General features: G+C 53.1%; 8 protein-coding genes across 8 annotated transcripts; 6 read left to right on the forward strand and 2 right to left on the reverse strand.

Moving 5' to 3' along the window:
• Positions 1 to 1,292: 1,292 nt before the first annotated feature.
• On the forward strand, positions 1,293 to 2,689 carry PFLUO_LOCUS7246 (uncharacterized protein; the record flags this gene model as incomplete). Its single annotated transcript, XM_073784869.1, has 4 exons — positions 1,293 to 1,413; positions 1,466 to 1,593; positions 1,655 to 2,416; positions 2,471 to 2,689. The coding sequence occupies 4 exons, from the start codon at positions 1,293 to 1,295 to the stop codon at positions 2,687 to 2,689; spliced, it is 1,230 nt and encodes a 409-aa protein (XP_073641281.1).
• A 2,493-nt stretch (positions 2,690 to 5,182) lies between these two features.
• On the reverse strand, positions 5,183 to 6,701 carry PFLUO_LOCUS7247 (COP9 signalosome (CSN) subunit; the record flags this gene model as incomplete). The annotated part of the gene is made up of 5 exons (XM_073784870.1): positions 5,183 to 5,582; positions 5,689 to 5,750; positions 5,802 to 5,954; positions 6,005 to 6,077; positions 6,133 to 6,701. The coding sequence occupies 5 exons, from the start codon at positions 6,699 to 6,701 to the stop codon at positions 5,183 to 5,185; spliced, it is 1,257 nt and encodes a 418-aa protein (XP_073641282.1).
• A 323-nt stretch (positions 6,702 to 7,024) lies between these two features.
• Positions 7,025 to 8,016, forward strand: PFLUO_LOCUS7248 (60S ribosomal protein L20B; the record flags this gene model as incomplete). The annotated part of the gene is made up of 4 exons (XM_073784871.1): positions 7,025 to 7,028; positions 7,373 to 7,557; positions 7,632 to 7,808; positions 7,861 to 8,016. The coding sequence occupies 4 exons, from the start codon at positions 7,025 to 7,027 to the stop codon at positions 8,014 to 8,016; spliced, it is 522 nt and encodes a 173-aa protein (XP_073641283.1).
• Positions 8,017 to 8,540: 524 nt separating this feature from the next.
• PFLUO_LOCUS7249 (NADH-cytochrome b5 reductase) lies at positions 8,541 to 9,658 on the forward strand (the record flags this gene model as incomplete). Its single annotated transcript, XM_073784872.1, has 4 exons — positions 8,541 to 8,585; positions 8,641 to 8,911; positions 8,962 to 9,039; positions 9,090 to 9,658. 4 exons carry the CDS (start codon positions 8,541 to 8,543, stop codon positions 9,656 to 9,658), a joined length of 963 nt encoding a protein of 320 aa, XP_073641284.1.
• Positions 9,659 to 10,307: 649 nt separating this feature from the next.
• On the forward strand, positions 10,308 to 11,569 carry PFLUO_LOCUS7250 (uncharacterized protein; the record flags this gene model as incomplete). The annotated part of the gene is made up of 3 exons (XM_073784873.1): positions 10,308 to 10,388; positions 10,731 to 11,096; positions 11,156 to 11,569. The coding sequence occupies 3 exons, from the start codon at positions 10,308 to 10,310 to the stop codon at positions 11,567 to 11,569; spliced, it is 861 nt and encodes a 286-aa protein (XP_073641285.1).
• Positions 11,570 to 11,868: 299 nt separating this feature from the next.
• Positions 11,869 to 14,824, forward strand: PFLUO_LOCUS7251 (Urease; the record flags this gene model as incomplete). Its single annotated transcript, XM_073784874.1, has 8 exons — positions 11,869 to 11,889; positions 11,946 to 12,032; positions 12,108 to 12,134; positions 12,202 to 12,579; positions 12,640 to 14,316; positions 14,380 to 14,439; positions 14,495 to 14,674; positions 14,744 to 14,824. 8 exons carry the CDS (start codon positions 11,869 to 11,871, stop codon positions 14,822 to 14,824), a joined length of 2,511 nt encoding a protein of 836 aa, XP_073641286.1.
• A 235-nt stretch (positions 14,825 to 15,059) lies between these two features.
• On the reverse strand, positions 15,060 to 17,527 carry PFLUO_LOCUS7252 (uncharacterized protein; the record flags this gene model as incomplete). Its single annotated transcript, XM_073784875.1, has 6 exons — positions 15,060 to 16,001; positions 16,051 to 16,626; positions 16,679 to 16,947; positions 17,001 to 17,384; positions 17,429 to 17,446; positions 17,500 to 17,527. The coding sequence occupies 6 exons, from the start codon at positions 17,525 to 17,527 to the stop codon at positions 15,060 to 15,062; spliced, it is 2,217 nt and encodes a 738-aa protein (XP_073641287.1).
• A 574-nt stretch (positions 17,528 to 18,101) lies between these two features.
• On the forward strand, positions 18,102 to 19,004 carry PFLUO_LOCUS7253 (uncharacterized protein; the record flags this gene model as incomplete). Its single annotated transcript, XM_073784876.1, has 1 exon — positions 18,102 to 19,004. The coding sequence occupies one exon, from the start codon at positions 18,102 to 18,104 to the stop codon at positions 19,002 to 19,004; it is 903 nt and encodes a 300-aa protein (XP_073641288.1).
• Between the last annotated feature and the right edge of the window lie 4,376 nt (positions 19,005 to 23,380).

The following is a 23,380-nucleotide window of genomic DNA, read 5'->3' on the forward strand; positions in this document are numbered from 1 at the left end:
CGGGTGGACATGTCCAGGAAGACGAAGACTCGAGGTGTGAGAAGAGAAGCAGTGGACAGGAAGCGGCAACCTGCAGAAGCCGACGTCACCCTGGCGGGCGGTGAATCGGCGATCTACTTTAATGTACATACCAAAGTCAGTGTACGGCAAGCAGCTATTATTTCTACATTACCACAGTTCTATACTTACTCCCTACCTGCAGGGAGTATTGGCGAACGAGAAGGTGACGTTGACTGGTTGTAAAGCGGTCAAGGTGCAAGTGCTACCGCCGTCATTTGGCATGAGCCTGGCAAGGGACGCGAAGGGAGGATTATGAGGGACGGCACAGGGACGGTAAAAGGATGAGCAATTGGTATATGGTACATAGTGAATGGAAATGAATCTAATGAATCTACTATGCAAAGAGTCCAGAAGTGTATTCCAACACTATTGACAGGACACCTGCCTTCCCTCGCCAGGGGCAACACCGATAGCAGTCACGAGACTCTCTTCTCTACAGGCCAACAACCAGGTCGGCAAGCAGCAGTGAAAAGAAGAACCGATACCAGCTCCAGTCATCCACGACCAGTGGCGACCAGAGCCGTCTGACATCCCAACAAGCAGGATCTGTCAGGGCAAGTATTTTTTCAAAAATTCCCAGACGATCCGAAGACCAACTGGAGTAGTCAATTTGGTAGTTTTCAACTAGCAAAAACACGGTCTCGGATGTCTCCTCACTGACGCGTGTAAAACCCGTGCACTAGGATGAAGAAAAAAAGAAAAAGAAGAGGAAGGGAGGCTGCGCGCTCCCCCCTTAAATACCGGGCCGGGAAAGCGCGCTAGCATAAGCGAGAGCGGGTGTGACTCAGCGGGGATGAGTCAGCCCCTTGACCCAATGGGGACAGCTCGAGGTCTAGAGAGAGAGAGAGAGAGAGAGACAGACAGACAGACAGGATTGGAGTGACAATGGATTTGTGTGGTGTCCCGCGAAGTCACTCATGACACCCCCTATCCACGATCGAAGACCGAGGTAAACCATAACTCATCGTCCCCGAATCATCCACTCGGGGCAGTCACGTGCCCGTGGCGTCAGTCGATCCCCCGGGACTGGAGCAGGTCATGGCCTCACCTACCCACGCATCACTTCGTCCGGATCATACGGCCTCCTCCCCAAACGATTATTATTGTTGGAATCAATATAGACACCGCCTCGCCTATTCCTGTATCCTCCTCATGGCACCGTCCGCACGGCCCGAGCAGCGGTAACCTGAGTGGTCCCTTCGTCGACTCCGCACCGAACTGCCCAACCCGCCATGGACCTGGTGCAGAAAGAGCACGAGCGGCTCTCCAAGAGGCTCAAGGCCTCACAGGGCATCAAGAATGTCCAGTCCTCGATCGACTTGCTGCAGTCCGCTCGGGATTCCATCGCCGCTGGTAGGAAGATCACCCGGATATAGAACGAGGCAAGCTGACCCTCGGACTATAGATCCAACACAAGCGTCGATTACCCTCGCCAAACTCCAGAACCCCGTCAAGACTTCATTTGATTCGATCAATGATAGCTTGAAGGAAACTCACAGTGGCCTGAATAAGTACACCAAGTCTCTAGATAAGGTACTTGCGAGGCCCCCCACCCATCTCGTTCATGGACTTCGCTAACGGACCGACACAACAGCTTTTTAAAGACCGACCCCTTCCCAGCACCGAGCACGATGCTCTCTCCTCCCAAGAACATTTAATCAACCGCGCTATTGCGATGCACCTCCTCCGCGAGGGCCAGTTCTCCGTCGCGGCGACCTTTCTCTCCGAAATCACCGAGAAGCGAGCGGCAGTGCATGCACCGGATGCCAAATTCACCGACCACGGCATAAACCTGCTCGACGTCGACGAAGTCCCTTCCACCGAGATCCGAAAGCAGTTCGCGGCGATGTACTACATCCTCCAGGAAATGCAGGAGAACTACAACCTGTTACCGGCCATCGAATGGTCGAGAGAGAACCGCGAGGCGCTGGAAGCTCGCGGCAGTAACCTAGAATTCGAACTGTCCCGGCTGCAGTTTGTCTGGCTGTACCACGGCGCATCGGATCAGCAGGTGACTGGGATCAGTGGTCGGCAGGCAGCACTGGAATACGCCCGACGCGAGTTCCACTCCTTTGTGCCCCGGTATCTCCGGGAGATCCAGCAGCTAATGGGCGCCATGGCCTTTTGTTCCAACCTGCAGGACTCGCCCTACGGGTCCATCTTCAACAATCCGTCCGCGTGGGAGGATGTCGCCCATTCCTTTACGCGCGAGTTCTGCTCGCTGTTGGGGTTGTCCGCTGACTCGCCCCTGTATATCGCTGCCACCGCTGGTGCAATTGCGCTGCCGACATTGTTGAAGCTGCAGACGATCATGAAGGCCAAGCGGACGGAATGGACGACCGAGAATGAGCTTCCAGTAAGTGTGAACCCGGCCACCTTCTTGTTTTTCCAGATACTGATATCCGTCCAGGTCGAAATCTCACTTCCTCCCTCGTATCTCTTCCACTCCATCTTCGTCTGCCCCGTCTCCAAGGAGCAAGCGACTGACCAGAACCCGCCGATGATGATGCCGTGCGGGCACGTCATTGCTGAGGAGTCTTTGAAGCGGCTGAGCAAGGGCAATAGATTCAAATGCCCGTACTGCCCGAACGAGAGCCATTTCAAGGATGCTCGAAAGGTGTTCTTGTAGTTTTCCTTTTGCTTTCCGTCTTTTTTTTCTTTCTTGTGAGCTGGGCTATATCACGGGGATCGTGGCGTTTGGTGTTTTCGAGTGACTCGATGAATGGAGGGATGAATTGTACGTAGCATCCCGGGTATGGTTGTATATTGCAATTGCAGCTGGCTGCCAGCCATCCTAAGCTTCATCTAAGCGGCCTGGTCAATGCCATCGAAACGGGCCGAATGGGGTTAAATGGGCCCGCCACACGTGACCACGCGCCCATTTGGCGTCCGCCATACCCGCCTAGTACAAGCTCGTACGCGTTCGGGGCTGTCCAATGCCCCCCGTTGGGTACTCTGACTGGACAGTGGCCCACCGATCAGCAATACACGGCCCGACCGGGCATCGTCTCGTACCTGCATGGCCTCCTGGGCGGCGTATAAAGAGCTGGCGAAGCCCCTGAATCTTTCTTGGTCTTCTCATCTTCATCGGTTTCCATGACTTTTCAGCATGCTGTCCACTCGAAAGCCAACACAGCCTCCCGATGTGCTTTCAGCTCGGTATCGAGCTTCCAAATCTGTCATGAGAGAGAGAGATCGAGGTCTAACCAGAGGGGAAAGTAGCTCAAGACCTCTGGACCGACGACGGAAACCGAGTCATCCTCCCGATAGAATGTATGTCTTCCAGCTGAAAGGACACTGAAATCATCTATACCAATCCAAGACCATTCATTCATCAATTACACAAACCACTAACTAACCATATCACCCCAAAAGCTCACTCTCTCCATCCACCTCATCAGCAGCTGTAGTAATGCTCCGCATCGGCCCCTCCAAGCGCCTCTTCGCCGCCCACGAATCCATCCTCAGCACATCCCCCTTCTTCGCATCGCGCTGTCGCAGTTTCAGCTCGCGCACCCGGGCACCGCCGCGCCACCCGCCTGCGAGACGAATCGATCTGCCTGATGAGCATCCGGAAGTTTTTGCATGTGTGCTGGAGTTTCTGTATAAGGGGGACTATTCGCCGCGGCTGAGACGGGACCAGGAAAAGGGGTGTTGGGCGTTGGAGGGGTTGAATGATGATGTGAGCACTGAGGGAGAGGGACAGGGAGAGCGAGGCAGTAGTGCTGATAATCATGGGGCGACGATGTTCTGCGCTGAGGTTGGCGGGTTGATTCTGAGGGACACGGCTGTCTAGTATGTCCTTTTCCTCCCTACTTACCCTTCGATCCTCTATTCCTCTCAATACTCTCAAGCAGAAAAGCTAACAACCCCAGCTGCGCGGCCGAAAAATACGCACTCCCCACACTCCAACGCCTCGCCCTGCGCAAACAAGGCCTCCATGCCGGGATTTCATGCAGCACCATCCTCGCCAGCGCGCGGTACGCCTACGCGCACACGCCGGACACGGAGTCCAAGCTACGCGCGCATTATCTGGCGCTTATCGTTCGGTGCCGCGAGACTTTTAAGCAGAGTGGCACGATGCAAATGGAGATGGAACGTGGAGGGAAGATGTTTTTTGACTTGTTTGTTGCGTTGTGTAATCATATGGTATGTCTTTTCCTCTCCTTCTTCCTTTGATTTTTGATTTTGGAGGATTAGGGGAGGAGGGTAATAATGCTGATTTGTATGTCCAGGATGATATGGATCCTGTTGCTGCTGCTGCTCAGGCCTCGATGGGCCAGTGATGGTGTCGCCCGGCTACCAGCATCTGCGTAGCATCTGCGTAGCATCTTGTACTTTATGCTGAAGGGAGTAAGGACCGCAATGCATCAGTCCTGAGTGTGCTACTATATTTGGTTGCTATTGTACAGTAGAATGTCTTTACAGTAACTGGGAATTTATCAAGTTATCTTCCTTTCAAATTTTCATTAAGCAGGTATTGCAGACAGAAGACTAGAATCCCAGGCCAAACAGACATATCCATACCTGGTTACTGCAAGCTTACTGGATTAAGAGTCTACATGGCTGTGATGCATTTTATTCTTTCTAATGCTAATTGATTTCATGTCATATCTCCGAGCCGAGGCAAGCCCGTTGGCTGGCCTCCTCTCAGTATGGTCCATCCATCACCCTGGAGAGATGTGGCGGGTACTGGCTGGGAATTCTCTTCGTCGAGCTGTTAGGCATAAAGTGCCCTTCCTGTATGAAAGAGTGAACTTCGCGCTAGTGGGTCACGAGGTAGTAATTTTCGTAAGGATGCGGATTTGGGGTATCGATGTTGGTCGCCCTAATGTACTGTTCGAGATATATCGGAGCATCGGTAGGATGACGGCGAAGTCTCGAATGTCGATGCCGGTAAACGAAGTTTCGGCAGCGGCTTGAAGGCAGGTGGTTGTTCAATGGTAGTTGTGGTCACGCTGAGATCGATGTGTCGACGGTGGTTTTGAGTACAAGCCAGCACTGGCCGAGGCGTTGACAGTTGACTAGATACCAGTGCCGGGAAAAGCATCGTTCTTTTTACTCAAAACGACCATTCCTCTCTCACGATGGATGTATCCCTTCATCAGGCCCTAAAGAGCTGTCAGATCTGGGCGCGTAAAATCCAGAGCAAATATACCTTGTAGATCAGGTTGGACAGCAAACACTCCACCTCGTCCATATCGACTCGCGATCGGTCTGTCGCATGAGTCCCAATTCGAAGAGCGCCCGCGAACTCCGCAATAGGGACACGGGATCGCCGGGCAGGAGGCTGCCCATCCTTGGATTCATCCCACCCACCCACAATAAAAACTTTGCGGAATAAATTGCGCAAGGCAATATCTCGTCCTCGTTCAAGTGGCAAGTAGATGCGTCTCTTGACGAATTCGTCTTCCCCGGCAGACATGGCCTGGTCGAACCCAACCAGGTCACCCTTACGGATACAGTTGGAGAGAGGACGGAAGGATTTTTCGAGTCGTGGAAATGGAGCAAGAAGTTCTTTGCTGGGGAGCGTGTGAGTCGTCACGAGATGGCATGGAATGAGATACGTGAGAATGAGTCTGCATGCTCGTCAGTCAAGGATCGTCTACAAGCAAGTGGTATACGCACTCCCGGTTCTTGGATGCCCCTCGGTGGCATGTTTTCCATGCAGATGTCAAATGTTCTTCCGCCTATAAAGGGCAAAGTCAGCTGCGTCCATCTTTTCTCTCGATCTTCCCTACCTCTGCATAGTTCTCATCCAAGAAGTGAATGACTCCCATGTAATATTTGAAAGTGACGATCTGAGATTTGGGGAAGGATTCCAATGGGGGCAAATCGACCGACTGGGCATTGAGGGCACGCAGCAGGTTTTTGGTAAGTCCAACGGAGTTGAGCTGTAGTCAGTCAGCAACGCCTTCAAACACTCCACTCGGTCATCTCATACCTTGAAGTAGGTCTTGAACAGCAGATTGGTAACGTTGTATATCCCCCATTTGCGCGATTCCTCAATGGCCGCTCTGGGGATCCAGTTAGTTCAGCCATGCAAGCTCTCAGCAGGCCCAAGTGACTCACCTGTCATTCAGACACAGCGTGAACATTCGATTGATAATCCGAGCCGCCTCCTCCAAGTTTGCATTTTTATCCACATCGGCCGCAACATCGTCGTGAAAACCAAACCCCGTCGATCCCTGGGAAGCCGCCTCGACGTCCGCCTTGAGCGCAAATGTACGCAAGAACTTTCCCACCGTGTACAGACAAGGTAGCGTCCAGGCTGGGAGCCCGGAAGAGCTCGAGTAGCCCCTGATCACAGCATTGGCTACCTTCTTCCACGCATTGAAGACTGCGACCACGGAGGCCCCGGGGTGTCGGTCCTCGCACTTGAGCACCTCCCCCACGGCTTCCCAGTATGCGGCAAAGATGTCAACCCATGCATTCTGTTCCGCTTTTGACAGCTTGAGGTTCTTGCCGTGGAAGAGATGGAAATGGAGGTCTTTGGTCAGATAGGCCGGGTTGGAGAACTGGTAGAAGGCGCGCAATCGGTCTGGATCTTCGGGCGGAGCGATCGGTGTGAGCACGGCAGCGAGGGCAGGGCCCGACCCGTAAAGGTAGGCATCCCGGAACGCGGTTGCAGTGGTGCTCATGGCAGTGATGTTATAGTATAGTATAGTGTGACCACCGGCGCAGAGTACAAGTTGAGAGAAGCTGGGATCATGTGGGGCGGCCGAGGGTGTGGCTGGTGATGCAAACTGTGGCTGGTGAACAATCCCGCCCAGCACGTGACCCACCCTCGCTAAGGGCTTAGGGTTGCACACAACCACCCCATCTCACAATTCTCCTCAACCCCGACGGCACCACTAACGACTCATCCACCACAGCGACAATCAAAGTGAGTGACTTCCACCCCCTGGCGCTGTGCCAATGCTGCTGGATCTTCTGGGATTATACTAACGTCTTGATTTCACAGATGGGTAAGTGCCATTCTTTTTCTTCTGGTCTGGATTGGAGGGCGACGGTGCGTTACGGTCGGACTGGCGAAATATCCCAAGGAGCGACAACCCACGGCAAACTGCAACACACGCAGCGAAAATGAAACGGGAATGCAATGCTATACGGTGGAGGACCTGGGCGCACACTACGATCAAGTGAAAATCGAAACCCGAATCTCGAAATATTTTTTTTCAACGACCACCACCATCAATTCATTCGCACCCTTGGATGTCACTCGTTGGCTTCGATCGCGCACCGTCTGCCTGCTTGATTTGGAATGGAATATTTCATGGGGTTTTTGGCAATGACTGACGGATTCATCTAGGGCGTCTCACTGAGTACCAGGTCATCGGGCGTCACCTGCCCACCGAGGCGAACCCTTCGCCCAAGCTGTACCGCATGCGCATCTTTGCGCCCAACACCGTCGTCGCCAAGTCGCGGTTCTGGTACTTCATCGCTCAGCTCCGCAAGCTGAAGAAGGCCAACGGCGAGATCGTCAGCCTGAACGTGGTATGTCGGGGGATTTTTTTTTTTTTTCTTCCTAGCCTTCCAACAAAACAAAAACAAAAATTGACCACACCCAGATCAACGAGAAGCGCCCTCTCAAGGTCAAGAACTTCGGCATCTGGCTCCGCTACAACTCGCGCTCCGGTACCCACAACATGTACAAGGAGTTCCGTGAGATGAGCCGCACCGAGGCCGTCGAGGCCCTCTACCAGGACATGGCTGCCCGTCACCGTTCCCGCTTCGGTTCCATCCACGTATGTTTCTTACTGTCATTTCTGTGGACTACATAACTAACCTTCTCCGCAGATCCTCAAGGTCGTCGAGATCGACAACGTCGATAGCATCCGTCGCCCCTACATCCGGCAGCTCCTCACCAAGAACCTCAAGTTCCCCCTGCCCCACCGCGCTGTCAAGCCTGGCAAGAAACTCTTCGCCTACTCGCGCCCCTCGACCTTTGCTTAAACGTGATGTTCTGGGGTTTTTGGTGTGTATGTGGATGAGAATTATGTTATGGCCATAGCATGCATGAACGAGACTGGCCACAAGCCTGTTTGGATGTCCCTAGTCCCGTATAGTGACATCTCGAGGTGTTATCTGAAAAAAATTATCGGGTTTCTTTCATTTTATGCATTATCGTAGCAATCCATGTTTAACTTGACATGCTCACACGGTCGGATCATTGGGTTCTGGCTTACCATGGATCCCTCCAGCACCGTGTACGCCGAAGCCGAATCCTACATCTAAAGAACTTTTTTTAATGTCCGGCGAGCAACACAATAACGACCCTGACTTGCTCCAACATTAATAATCGGCCACGCATAGATCGATAGACAGTCCGTCCGATAGGGTACTCCTGAGGCTGATTGCGTCATGTCTGGGCGGAGCCTGTCCGCCTTCCTCTCCGATCAACCCGATTCCGCCCTGTTCTCTTCTCCTCTTCCCCTTCTCTCATCCCCCATACATCTCAATTGATTCCCACGCACACCATGTTTGCCCGCCAATCTTTCCGCTGTGCGCAGCCTCTGCGCCAGGTACGTTTTCCGGCCCCACTGAAGGTTTTCATCACCAGTTTTAACGCCTCGATAGAGCTTCCGCAAATACTCCTCGGAGGCCCCTCAACAGAAGAAGTCCCTCGCCCCCATCTACGCCACTGTCGGTGCCGCCGGTGTGGGTATTGGTCTGTGGCGCTACTACGGTTCTGCCGCGGAGCTCAAGGAGCGCCCGAAGGTCTTTGTCGGTGGTGACCAAGGATGGGTGGACCTCAAGCTGGCTTCCGTGGAGAATCTGAGCTCCAACACCAAGAGATTCCGCTTCGAGTTCGAGGACAAGGAGGCTGTCTCGGGTCTGCACGTTGCCTGTAAGTGGTTTGAGGTTGATGGTCAGACCGGTTTGTTGACACACATTCAGCTGCGCTGTTGACCAAGTTTCAGCCGGAGGGCGCGGAAAAGCCTGTTATCCGTCCTTACACTCCTACCAGTGATGAGGGTATGCCTTTTTTCTTGGTTGATTGCATAATCATTGCTGACGCTCACTAGAAACCCCCGGATACCTCGATCTGGTGATCAAGTCTTACCCGAACGGCCCCATGTCGGAGCACATCCACTCGATGAACCCCGACCAGCGGCTGTCGATGAAGGGTCCTCTTCCCAAGTACCCTTGGGAGGCCAACAAGCATGACCACGTCTGCCTGATCGCAGGCGGCACGGGTATCACGCCGATGTACCAGCTGGCCCGCCAGATCTTCAAGAACCCAGAGGACAAGACCAAGGTGACGCTGGTGTTCGGCAATGTCACGGAGCAGGACATCCTGCTGAAGAAGGAGCTGCAGGAGCTGGAGAACACGTACCCGCAGCGCTTCCGCGCCTTCTACGTGCTCGACACTCCACCCAAGGAATGGACCGGCGGCAAGGGCTACATCAACAAGGAGCTCCTGAAGACCGTCCTCCCCGAACCGAAGGAGGAGAACATTAAGCTCTTTGTCTGCGGTCCGCCGGGTCTGTACAAGGCTGTCAGCGGTACCAAGGTGAGCCCCAAGGACCAGGGTGAGCTCAGCGGCGTCCTGCAGGAGCTGGGCTACAGCAAGGACCAGGTCTTCAAGTTCTAAAATAGAAGGCTGCACAATACCGAGATGGGGGCAGGGACATAGAATGGGCTGTGTATATTGATGCGTCTTTTTCTGTTCTCCTTCTTTCTCATAGGATATCCACTAGACAATATAACTGTTTCATCCGTCTTTCTGGGTTAAAAAAAAACGATAGGGTTATCTAGGGTAATAATAATGGCGGAGCCTTTGTGCTGCTGAGGAATACTGCAACCTACTAAACTTGGGGTACTTTCGTTCTCAGCTTAGCGGCTAAGTATTGCAGAGATGCAGAAATATATATCTAGCGGAGAATGATCTCACCACTTGGCCCTGCGATAGTATGTTTCGTTTGAATTCTGGAATGATGGCCTTGGAAAGAAAAAAAAACCCCCACACACGCGAAATCAACCTTGGAACCACCGCCAGCGACCGTAAGTTAGAAATAGGGAACATGCCTAACCGTCATCCCCGACCGTGGGCGATAGCCAGGCAGATCGTCCCCTAAGTATCGGGGGTGGAAGCGCCTAAGCCCAAAGCAGAGACGGCAGGCATGCCAGGCTGACGTTCGGGGGTATTTAGTGGCCCCCCTAGCCCACCTCCCTTCCCCCCCAACTCTTAACCCTCTCTTGCCCCGAAAAATTCTCTTTCTCTCCCTCCCCAGCCAACAACCATGGCCCCGAAGGAGACCTCCACCCCCGGCGCGGCCACTGTGCCCGTCAACATCGACGAGCTGAGAAAATCTAAGGATGCGGTATGTCTTACTTTTCTATGTCATAGTTCTCTTCCTTTCTTTTCTTTTCTGTTCGGGAGGGCTTGTTTCACCTATTGTTGTTGTCGCGCGTCGCCTACGCGTCGCAAGCCCCAAAGCTTGCTATGACCTCCCCCCCAAGGCTATAATTTGGTCTTCGCAAGCTCGGGGGCCCCTTTGATAGGCTTCGTTCTCCATCTCATTATGATTTTCTTGTTTCTCCCCTCTAGCTGTCGCTGGCGCGACACCCACGCGTCTCGTCGCAGCCGTGTTTTCGACCACTCTTCCCACCGCGCCTTGCCCTATTGACTCGAGTGCACCCCAAACTAACCCTCGCGATCGCAGATGCTTATGCGATTGATGGACCTGCAATCCTACGTCGCCGAACTCAGCAAGTCTTACCTCAAGCATGCCGAGAATGTCATCAACGGCGGGCCCGCCACCATCGAGATCCCGCCCATGTTCGCCGGCATCAGTAGCCTACCGCGCGCCGGCAGCCCCGGCGTCAAGTCGGAAGCCGGCGACGGGAAGCAGAAGCGCAAGCGCGTCGTGGACCCCAATGCGCCGAAGCGGCCCTTGACCCCGTACTTTCTATATATGCAGCACCGACGGGGGGATATCACCAAAGAGCTAGGCCAGGGCTCGCGCCCCCGGGATGTCGCCGAGGAGGGAACCAGACGCTGGCAGCAGATGTCGGACACGGAGAAGGAGGTATGTCCTTCGCCCCGAGAGCTTGATGGAACCATGATCACTAACTCGCGTCTCACCAGATCTGGAAGAAGTTGTACGGGGAGAACCTGGACAAGTACAAAGTGGAAGTAGCGGCGTACAAGGCCAAGAAGGCCGGGGATGACGACGACCCGGCCGCGAACCAGCTGCAGAACGACTTCGCCGTCGCAGAGCACGAGTCCGAGAACAGTTCGTCTTCCGAGTCTGAAGACGACTCTTCTTCGGACGAGTCCCCCTCCCCCAAACCCAAGGAGAAGACACCTCCGAAGAGCGTGTCCAAGCGCCGTCGTAGCGAAGCCAAGAAGGAGGTCGACACTCCCGCACCTGCGAAGAAGGCGTCGCCGCAGAAGAAGGGCAAGAAGAGCGAGCCGCCCGCGTCGGCGAAGAAGGCGGACAAGCCCGCGGAGAGCAAGCCCAAGCGCAAGAAGCGCAAGAGCGAGACGGACAAGGAGTAGAGTGGGGATAATGTTATGTGATTATGGCTGTACTTGTACTTCGTATAGTGAGAATGTCTCTGCGACTAATAATATGCCACCTACCCACGATCACCGCCTGTTGTACTCCTGCTGAGACCTCGTCCGCCGAGCTCCACTGATTAGGGTCACTAAAGCCTTGACTAACACCCCCGAAGGGCGACCCAATCGGCCGTCGGGGCATTATCGCCCTTATCGGATCGGCTGGAGGAAAAAGACAGGAAGGACATCCCCCACACCACGGGTTTCTTCCTCCTCATTGCCGTATATCCAGGTCCGCCATGCAGTTGGTTCCGAAGGAGGTGTGTGGGAAGATCCATCCTGCATTGAACAACTGCCCACTGACTGACTGGCCTAGCTCGACAAGCTCACCATCGCGCATCTGGGGTTCCTGGCGCAGCGTCGCTTGGCCCGCGGAGTGCGCTTGAACCATGCTGAGGCAGTGGTGAGTACCCGATTCCATTCCCAAAGAGACATAGAGAGAGAGAGAGGGAGGGAAAAGGCTGACGCAACTGCAAAGGCCCTGATCTCCGCCAATCTCCACGAGGTACGCCCGGCCCTCCCCTGCCCGTCTTCTTTCCACTAGATCCAATCCACCAACACTGCTGTCACAGCTCATCCGCGATGGCATCTACTCCGTCGCAGACCTCATGTCAATCGGCAAAACCATGCTAGGCCGGCGCCACGTCCTGCCCTCCGTCGTCGCCACTCTCGTCGAACTCCAGGTCGAAGGCACCTTTCCCACAGGCACATACCTCGTCACCGTGCACCACCCGATCAGCAGCGATGAGGGCGACCTCGAACGCGCGCTGTACAGTAGTTTCCTGCCAATTCCGCCGCGGGACGCGTTTCCAGACCCAGACCCCAATGATTTCCTGCCCGAGAAAATGCCCGGCGCGGTCATTCCTGTCAAGAGTGCGAGGGTGGCCCTGAATGAGGGGAGGAGGAGGATTCGGCTTAAGGTGATGAGCAAAGGGGATCGGCCGATTCAGGTACGTCTTCACTTGAGGAGGATTTGAAATCGCAGAAACTAAACGAGGCGTGGGGAATAGGTGGGATCGCACTATCACTTTGTCGAGACGAATCCGCAGCTGCATTTTGATCGTGTCCAGGCGTATGGATTCCGGCTGGATATCCCCGCAGGCACATCGGTCCGCTTCGAACCAGGCGACACGAAGACGGTGACCCTCGTTGAGATTGGCGGGAACCGGGTGATCCGCGGCGGGAATTTCCTGGCGAATGGGCCCGTGGACCTCAGTCGAACGGAGGAGATCGTGGAGCGCTTGCAGACGGCTGGGTTTGCGCATGTGCCGGAGCCGACGGCGGATAGTGCCCTAGTCAGTGGGTTTTCGATGGAGCGCGAGGCATACTCGCGCATGTTTGGTCCGACCACTGGTGACCTGGTGCGACTGGCACTGACGAACTTGTGGGTGCGAATTGAGAAGGATCTGACGGTCTACGGGGATGAGTGCGCCTTTGGTGGTGGCAAGACGCTGCGTGAGGGAATGGGTCAGGCGTCTGGGAGGTCGGCGGCGGAGTGCCTGGACACTGTCATCACGAACGCTATGATTATCGACTGGACCGGTATCTACAAGGCCGACATCGGAATCAAGGACGGTCTTATTGCGGGCATCGGCAAAGCAGGCAACCCGGACGTCATGGACGGTGTGCATCCGGACATGGTGGTGGGAGCCTCCACGGATGTGATGGCTGGTGAGAATAAGATCATCACTGCAGGTGGGATCGACACACATATTCATTTCATCTGTCCGCAGCAGGTGGATGAAGCATTGGCATCGGGCATCACAACCTTCCTGGGCGGTGGCACTGGTCCCACGACTGGTTCGAATGCGACGACGTGCACACCCGGACCGAACCATCTGCGCCAGATGATGCAGGCGTGCGACAGCCTCCCGATCAACATTGGCATCACGGGCAAAGGGAACGACTGCGGGCGGGTGAGCATCGAGGAGCAGATCCTGGCTGGAGCAGCAGGCCTGAAACTGCACGAAGACTGGGGATCAACGCCAGCGGCGATTGATACCTGTCTCGGCGTCTGCGACGAGTACGATGTCCAATGCATGATCCACACAGACACCCTCAATGAGTCCGGGTTCGTCGAGCAAACAATCGAAGCCTTCAAGGGCCGCACCATCCACACGTACCACACGGAAGGCGCTGGCGGCGGCCACGCTCCAGACATCATCTCGGTGGTGGAGCACCCCAACGTCCTACCCAGCAGCACGAACCCGACCCGACCGTTCACTCTCAACACGCTCGATGAACACCTGGACATGCTGATGGTATGCCATCACCTGTCCAAGAACATCCCCGAAGACGTCGCCTTCGCCGAAAGCCGCATCCGCGCCGAGACCATCGCTGCCGAGGACGTGCTGCACGACCTCGGCGCCATCAGCATGATGTCCTCAGACTCGCAGGCTATGGGCCGTTGCGGCGAAGTCATCCTGCGCAACTGGCACACCGCGCACAAGAACAAGGCCCAACGCGGACCGTTGGCTGAGGATGAGGGCACGGGCGCTGACAATTTCCGGGTCAAGCGCTATGTGAGCAAGTACACCATCAACCCTGCTCTGGCGCAAGGCATGGCGCATGCTATTGGGAGTGTAGAGGTAGGCAAGGTCGCGGATTTGGTCGTTTGGAACCCGAACACATTCGGAACGAAACCGGTCCAAGTCCTGAAAAGTGGCTTCATCGTCGTGGCTGAGATGGTTTGTCTTTCCTTCCTTGCTTTTTCTTGGCTCTTTTTTTTTGCTGACTTGTGACCGAACCAGGGTGATCCCAACGCCTCTATCCCAACCATCGAACCAATGATCGTGCGACCACAATTCGCAGTAAGTTGGAGTTTCTATTCTATCTCTAAAAAGCGTCTGCTCATATCCAAAACAGGCTCGTCTCCCGAGCGCTTCAATCATGTTCGTCTCCCAGGCCTCCATCGACGCCGGGGTCGTGCAGTCTTACGGTCTGCGCAAGCGCATCGAAGCCGTTAAGAATTGTCGCTCTGTCGGGAAGAAAGATATGAAGTTCAATGATGCCATGCCGAAGATGAAGGTTGACCCAGAGAGCTATGTGAGTTTCCTCCCTCTGTTTCTTTTTTGATTCCTTATTCAATTCTAATGATACTCTCCCCTCGCACAGACCGTCGAAGCGGATGGCATGCTCTGTGACGCTGAGCCTGCGGCCGAGTTACCCTTGACGCAGGCGTACTATATCTTCTAGATGGCATTCCTTTCACATTTTCGGCTTTCAGTTTTGCGTCTTGTCCTGCCCTTTTCTTTTCACTATACCTTTGTGCCTCTCTGCCTGAGCGTTGATTGATTGATATCTGTTTTTCCTCCCCATTTTGAGTACATAATGACGATATAACCAGCTAGATCCATACGACGCATTGATTCCCACTCAGCCCTTCCCATCTTAGTGTGTGGCATGTAACACAACGTAGACTGAAGTAAGGTCATAATTCGATCTCCTCCTCGGTATGATTATCCCCCGCAGACACAAGAGATACATCCGTCCATGCAGAGTAGGTGTCCGCACGAGCAGCGAGGTATGCAGCAATGCGAGCGTGGGTATGAGTCCGTGATCGATGGTGAGTGGGAGTAGTTTCCGAATCGGGTTCATTGTCCTCTGATAGTCCGACAGATTGCTCTTCGACCGGCAGCGGAGAGGCAAATGCCGATTCGGAAATCGAAAGTGCTGTGTGCTGGCTGTCAGCCTGCTGAGACTCCATTTGCCCGTCTGTGGCTTCATCACCGCCGGGATCTATCTTTAACACCTCCCAAAATTCTGCGGTGTCGGTAGTAGTTGGCTTCTCTTCTGCTTCGGAGGCGTGTTTCTTCTTCTGCCCAGGCTCGAACTCATCCCCCTCTGTCCCCCATGAAGAAGGGAGAGCGCCGATTTGAAACATTTCAGGATCTGCATATTCCTGGAGGTACCGACGAGCCTGCCGAATCTCGTTCCGCTTCGCTTCTGCAGTTTCCAGATTCGACAGTGGGAAATCGAGTGGCTTATTGATGGTTTCTTGTATTGGGTCACAGAATGGGGCAGCAGTCTGAGTTTGAGTCTGATCTCTGCTTCCTGTACTCGGTTCATTGCCCATAACCGGATTGTTGGATCCCTCGGTAGACTGAGTTGAAAGCTCCGGATCGTAGCGAGTTCTTTTTCTCGCTCGCGGATCGTTCTCCCCATTCTCGCTTGCATCGCCGAGAATCTCCCGCATGTGGGCATCATGTGAGAATTGAGTTCCTGTGCATAGATGGCCGAAGAGATACCCGATAGAGACATCTTCGGTCCAAGTTGATTCGTCCACGGTGCAGGGGTGGATGTCTTTAGGCCGGAAAGCGGCGACGAAGTCGCATAGTTCAGCGTAGGATGAATGGCGAGAGTACGGGAATCGCTGATGGATATTTAGGACAAGTATATTGCAGGAAGGTGGGTCAACTTACTATTGTTCTCGGTAGATTGGCCATAGGCTCTCTGAATGTGATGGTGCTGGACGGTCCTTCGGACATACCATGGCTGAGAAGATCCACTAGCCTTTTGAGAGAAATGTCTCCTTCGTCCTTCATGCCGTATTCGTCGAGTGACAGCGCCTTTTTCTTTGAGCGAAACGCTTGGATGAGTGTAGTACGCAGTTGCTGTCGCAACTGCTCATCATGGATGTGTTGCAAACAAAGCTTCTCCAGCTCCTCAAGCGTAGACTCATCAGGCAGCTCAAGCTCGTGAGTTTGATATAGATCTCCGATGCCGCCGCCTGCACCGACTTCCGGAACTTCAGCGCCGTCGCTAGTGCGGTTCACAATCGGAACAATGTAGACGGTGCTGGGGCTACGGGTTGTAGGGCATGATACGCCCGGCTCGCAGCTGTGGATTCGGCTGGTGGTGTTGCCGCTCAGACAACCTGCGACTGTCCCGTTGCCCAGACTAAATCCACAGAGTGCAGATGCCTCACTGATACTGTGGGTGCTCGAGGCACGCAGGAGGGACCGATAGAGACCCATCTGGTACTGATCTATATGGATCTGGAGGAGTCGTTAGCGAACATGCGGAAGATCTCTTAAATCAACTGATTACCTTGGTGTTTAGCGCCGCTGAAAGCGCTATCCACACATCCTCGTAGCCGAACGTCCATGCGCGGAAGTAGAACACAGTGTCGTCCGGATATGCCTCGACCTTTCGGAGAAGCTCAGCCAGTCCAACCGCCTTGGATGGAAACTCGCGAAAAGTGTTGGGTGCGCGTGCAAATGTTGTGTCGAGATACAGCTTGTCCAGCCGTTTCTGGCCCAGCGTGTATGGTATCAAGACCGGGTTCCGGACCAAGCTGTTGATCCACCATCGCTCCGCTGGCGGTCTTTAGCTAATGAACAACCAAAACTAGAAAGCGAAAGAAATTCACCTCGGATATCACCGGTGTATAAGATAGCTTTCCCATCTCCTTCAATGAGAAACATCACCGCCCCGATGCAGTGGTTTGCATTAAACAAAGTAATCCGAACGCGCCTCCGAGGCGTGAGTTCAATCTCCGTGGGCGTATCTAATGGAATCGGACGCAGCAGTTTGGCGAGGTGCTTGTAATGAAGCCGGCGCGATTCCAAGATGCCCTTGCGGAAGTTCATCCGATGGGGATACTTCTCAATCCGCAAGAGCAACTCCCGCGTAGCTAGTGAGCAGTAAATGAACGGAGCCCGGAAGGACTCCAGGCCCTGCAAGTGGTCGCTGTGCACATGGCTAAGGAAGCATGCTAGCGGTGGCCGTTCAGGCCTCTTGCGGAAGTAGTCGACTGTGGCTGTCAGCGGCGGGTTTACAAGAGCACGGCCAACTCACTCTGGATGTCAGGGAATTCTGTCAAGGGCGATTAGCTTGGCTCATTTTTCAACATGCTGCTTGAGACTTACCCTCCACTCGGCCATCAAATGTCGACATCAGGGGCCAGTGAGGCTCTCATCGAGAGATCTTATTTGATCCAGGCAGAGGTGTCTCGGAATATCGTCGTTGATGCGCTCGAAAGAGAATACATGGCGGACAATAGAAAAGACCGGATGCCTCAAATGCTTCACAAAGACCGCCATCCACCCACGGGCTGATTTACAGAGACATGGTTGATTGAAAGTAGAAGGAGAATCATCCAGAGTGTAGATGAACAGGATGGATAATCCTGTGACTGATAGAATGCCTCAGGCCGCCAGGCCGCCAACACAACCCCGTGTTGTTCTCCGTGTTCAGGTCGTCCAGCTGGCCGCTGCACGGCCAACGCACACTCCACCGCGAGTCGCCGATATAAAAAGACTGAGAGGCGGTGCTTGTCATTCTTCTCCATCGCGGGTGCTTATCCCTAGATCACCCTCTTTCTTGTGTTCCTGTTCCCGTACAACTACACTAACGCTAGGGCAAGGGGCATCCCTCCAGGGCCTGCGTCTGTCTGTGTTGTCCACCCTTTCATTTCCCTTCTGACACCTCGTCTCCTCTTCATCATATCAGCCAAACGGTATACTTCACTATGCACAAACCGTCGCTCGCCCAGATCGTGTACAACGCCACGTTCCCTCGCCCGCTTACGAGTGACCCGGGCTCCTTCGCCGCTCATATCACCCGCAACCTCGTGCCAGAGGTACGCCTCGAGACGTCCATTTTCTACGGCTCGCTGGACTGCATCGAGGCCCAGTACCCGGGACTGGACTACTCCTACGGACCGCATCGCATGCGGCTCGGTCGCTTCACGTGGCATCACGAGCTGTTCCGTGTTTTCGATGAGCTGGGGCTGACAGAGGCTGAGATTCTCTCGCTCTGTCGCTGGGAAGGGACCAGGTGGGCTCGAGAGCGCTACGAGAAGGAAGAAGGGATCAGCGTGCAGGACACCACGGCCCGTTCAATCCGTCCAGCCACTCCGCCTCCCTCGCCGCCGGTTGAGGTGCATTTCCAGGACTTCTGCGGGCCAGAAGAGGAACTGGATCACAACATCGATACCCGGAGTGACCACACCGTCCGCGCGAGCCAGCGCAATTCTACTGAGTTGCTGGATCACAAGGTTGAAGACCAAGAAGAGGAAGAGGAGGATTATAGTGATGAAGAAATGGAGAGCTGCGGCGTCGCGCTGAACAGCCGTCTTCTGGCCGCCATGGCTGCACGAGACCAAGGAGCCAACGTACCTCTCGATGAAGATTGGGAACAGTGGTTGAAAGAGGTCGGAGATGGAGAGCGAGGCTATAGCGAGATGTTCCACGCTATCCGCGCAGGTCAACCGCTCAACTTCCTCTCATCGCTTCGGCACCGCGAGGGTACACGTCTAGCAACCAGCGCAACGAGTTTCTTCGAATCAATCCCTCTTTCAACAGCCAACCTCCTGGCATCAAGTGCGACTCTTCCATCGTCTTCCAACCAGGCCTCCGGCACTGCCCGGTGAGGTAACCTTCCCATCACCTATCCCATTTTTCGGTCTTTCGTGGCTAGTCTGTGACAGCCTTGCATCAGTCGGCGTATTCTTCCCCTGGCGTTATATTCCAAGGACTGGATTCCTTTTCTCGAGGCTCGAGATTCGATCTCTATTACCTCTTATGGCATTGCCTGTCGGGGCTGGGCAGTTGCTAATAGATGTCGTCTACGGCTTGTTCATGTTTTACCATGTTGCTTATTGTTAATATTGAGATATTGCAATCCTGACTGTTTCTTCCAATCTCTTGATAAGATCCATAGTTGATGGGTTTCAGGCTAAGTCAGTGTTGCGTATTCCATAGTCAAAACAGTTACCGGACGAATCCGTAGGTCACGATGACACCTAAATGTAGAGGGCAGCCCTGAAGATTTCCTTTTTTATCGCTTCGACAAAACCCATACACTGTTTCCATGACGGTGTGAACCTTCATCAATAATGTCGCAAAGACTTCTCAAATCGCCCCGCTCAGCAGGTTTCCATATCTGTGTCGGATGAAACTTGGGAAAGGCCTTGCTACATTTCGTCTCGCTGAGCGTCAAGACCCAGCAAACTCTCAGGGGAAGGCATATCGAAGGCAAGTACATCCGTTGTTGAGGCAAACAATGTGGGAAGGAAAGTGCCATCGAGTAAACGAGGATCTCGCGGACCGCAGATAGACGTTTGTCACTTCGCAGAATATCGCGCGGAATATCTTTCAATGACAGACACTGGAACATTATATTCGCTACCGCAAGGCGTGTAGGGCATTCCCAGGCTTCTCGAGCGTTAGAAACGAAATCAGCAAAATGCCTCTAGGAACAGCACTCCGTAAACTTAAGAGGTGGATTTTTACGTACTTGAATGCATCTGGGCCACCAGATTTCATCCCCTGCTCGGTTTTCCACAATGGATGAGCAGGCATTGCTATGACCTGAACTAACAAGCCGTATCGCAGTTCATGTGTTTCGAGGGCCGATCCGTTCTGGTCAAGTACGGATATAAGATCAGGAACGGTACACACGACCTCATCAGTGCTGTCCGCACTCCGAAGCTCTGCGCAAAGAAACTCGTTCTGTTATGGGTCAGCAATGCTCCTAGAGCTGATATTTGGAGTTTATACCTGGAACTTCAATACTAAAGTGCGGGACTCGGTCTTTGTCATTTCTGATGGGAAGGGAACCTCCTCACTGGGCTCGATGACTGCCTTTCCGATTGTGAACCCGCCTGCAACTGACCGGTCGGCAGTGGTCACCTTTCCGGTGTACAGAAGACGACCACCTGTAACGGAAAGCTGGAATAAGATGTCAGCTGACACGAACATTGTTTATTCCTGATAAATGGGTTAAAAAGAAATCCGCCTACCACAGATACGGCGGGGTTTTGGTTCTTCTGTCTCGCGAGAAGAATCTGTCGACCTATGAACCAAGCAGCAGATAGTCCCCGAAGACAACAAAAGTCTCGAATAACTTTGCCAGAAAGTGAGTTCAAAACCATTGACGCACTAGATCCAAGCTCTACGCATATGGCTCTCCCCATGGACTCGAACCGAGACGCATCTTGAGCGCTAGAAACAATTTGAACATTATTTCTCGCATCTGAAAATGCAGAAGGCCACGGAACTGCTACGCCATGGACATATGGCAAAGCCATGTCCACTTTGGGAAAGGCTCGACCCATAGTGTCGGCGTCGACGATGGGTAGCCCCAAAGACGCTGCGACTGGAAAAGCACATATACCGTTCGCACCGCCAATCTCTGGGCCCATGATTGCATCGTAGTTTTGGACGCCTTGAAATTGCCTTAACGCTTTCATCGCGGTGATAAGCTCATCGCCATTTGACAGACGCTCATCCGATACTAAAGGTGACCTGATCACTGATCAGCACGAACACGACACACTACAAGGCGAAATTAATCGGGGTATAATATTCACCCTGTCCAAGCCACCATCGCCTGATTTTGTCAGTAATTTATTTCCAAAAAGGATAGCGAAGCTCTTACAATATGGCCATTGAGAGGCAGTGTCCCGGGATCAACTATCTTCAGTCTCCCGAAACCAACCGACTTTAGTACCTTCATACAATCCAGATATGTGTCCCGGACAGATCCTCCTCCACCTGGGCAGTATTATTAGTGATCATCTCATAAAGGGCAGATTTGATAGTAAATTCATATCATACCTGTTCCTAGAACACCAACTCCTTCTGATATGAAAGCCAGATCGGTCTCTGATACTACCCACTCCCCCGTCACAGGCAGGACAGTGGGCTCATAGTTTTCGAGATTTTGATCTGCGAGCAAACATAGCTCATTTTCATCAAAAGTCGGTTCACCGGGCGGGCTGAACCCTCTAGAAGTTGAAGATTCATAAGTTTCGGGCTCAAAAATTTCCGTGTGATGAGCATTAGGGCTTGGCCTTTTCCAGGATAACTCTCCGACCTATGCCATGTTTAGGCTCAGAATTTTTTCATAAAAATTTCCATGAACTCACTGTTTTCACTCGGACTCTGATAGCGCCATTGTTTACGTATGCCAAAGGTGTGACTTCGGCTTCAACAGTACGAACGGTGCTGGCTTGAGCCCCGTTCTCGATGGCTAACTTGGCGGCCAGCCTCTTCAGATCTTCGACAATTTCCTCCCGGGCTCTGGTACCGGGGATATGTACGCAATCAACCTCGCCAGCAATCTTGGAAAGCAGGTTAATATTTCCTTTCATATCTCGGTTCCGGGAAAAGAGGTTACCTTTGCAATTGCTGCACCTACTGCATTTGCAGTATCGTGGAATGGAGGTCGAATACAGCGCCCGACATTTTCCAAGTCATCAACCTGGATAATAGAGCCTCCACCGACCAGTATTACAGTAACTGGATGGTCCGAAGTCTTCATCAACTCAATACCATTTTTTAAAATTCGTGCAATCGATTTCTGTGCCTCTGTCACAGCTGTAGCACTGGGGGCATCTTGCCATTTTGGCTGGATGGAAGTATGTATCCGACCACTCGCAACAGCGATATCGGTTGCTGTGAGAATGGACCCCCCAAAGCACTGGGATTGTGTCTGTAACTGATAACCCACTGACTCCGGACCAACAGATACGGAGCCTTGGTCGTCAAATATTACGCGGGAGCCACCTCCCAACCCCAGACTTATGACTTCAGGCATTGAAAAAGCCGTACGAACGCCACAAACCTTGACAACGGCCGAGGATTGGCGCGGAAATCCGCTCGGTGTCAGTGCTGCAAAGTCGGAAGACGTGCCTCCTATATCGACCTTTTATATGCCATGTCAGCAAATTCGATACGGAGCATACCTCACGATTCAAATTCATCAATTACATACCACAATAATCTGCTCGTTATCTAAGTCGGGTATCTTGACCGAAGCATGCAAATTGGCCAGAAAAGAAGCCCCCGTCAAAGAATTCTGGAGAAAGATTAGCCTATGTTATGTCAGAAAATCTACACAACTCACGGTAGCGCCAGAGGAAAAGGTCTTAATGGGCAAGGACGCTGCAGCACAGGCACCCAAGACAGTTCCGTCATTTTGCGAGATATATAAGAGGCAATTGAGACCTAATTTTAGTTTCGCACTTTGGAAAGCGCTGATAACTCTCCTGCCATATCTCAGTATGCTTGCATTGAGTATCGAAGCATTTTCTCTCTCGATAAAACCGAGACCGCCAATATCTCGTGAGACCACAATGTCGACCCCGGGTAAATGCCTCTGAAGAATTTCTTTGACTGTATCCTCTTGAGAGACTGCGGCTGTATCCAAAGGTGAGAACACGCCGATGACCACTACAGCTTGGTCACCACGTTGAAGGATGTCTGTGGCATGCTGTAAGACTTCTTGCTCGCAGACACTGCCGATCAATCGGCCATCAACTGTGCAGCTATAGTAAGAGACAGAATAACTGAAATTACTTCCTGAAGATAATTACTCACTCTCGATTCCACCTTGAAGGTAGCCAATGTGACCTTGTATGGTTGAGCGCAATGTCTTTGGAAACTCTTCAAAGGGGCGCATATTGCGGCAGAAGGGCCCACACAGCCGGAGAACTGCGACACGGGATAGTTTGCTTTCATCGCTTTCAATGATCGCATTAATAAAATGGGTGGTTCCGACGTTCAGAGACAAAATATCAGATCGTAAGGCATTGGTCTGCTTGAGAACTCCCTCAACCGCCGCTTCTATACCTAAAGTGACGTCCGGAGTTGTGGGGGTCTTGTAACTGGAAACAACCTCAAGCCGTGGGGTCTCATCTTCATGATCGCTTTCATAGCTTGCACAGACAAGGGCCGAGTCCGTGTTAGTGCCTCCTAGATTTACAGATTAGTAAACTCATAATCTTGGTTACCCCTAAAGGAA

This window comes from Penicillium psychrofluorescens, assembly GCF_964197705.1.
Source record: "Penicillium psychrofluorescens genome assembly, chromosome: 4".
Taxonomy (NCBI): domain Eukaryota; kingdom Fungi; phylum Ascomycota; class Eurotiomycetes; order Eurotiales; family Aspergillaceae; genus Penicillium; species Penicillium psychrofluorescens.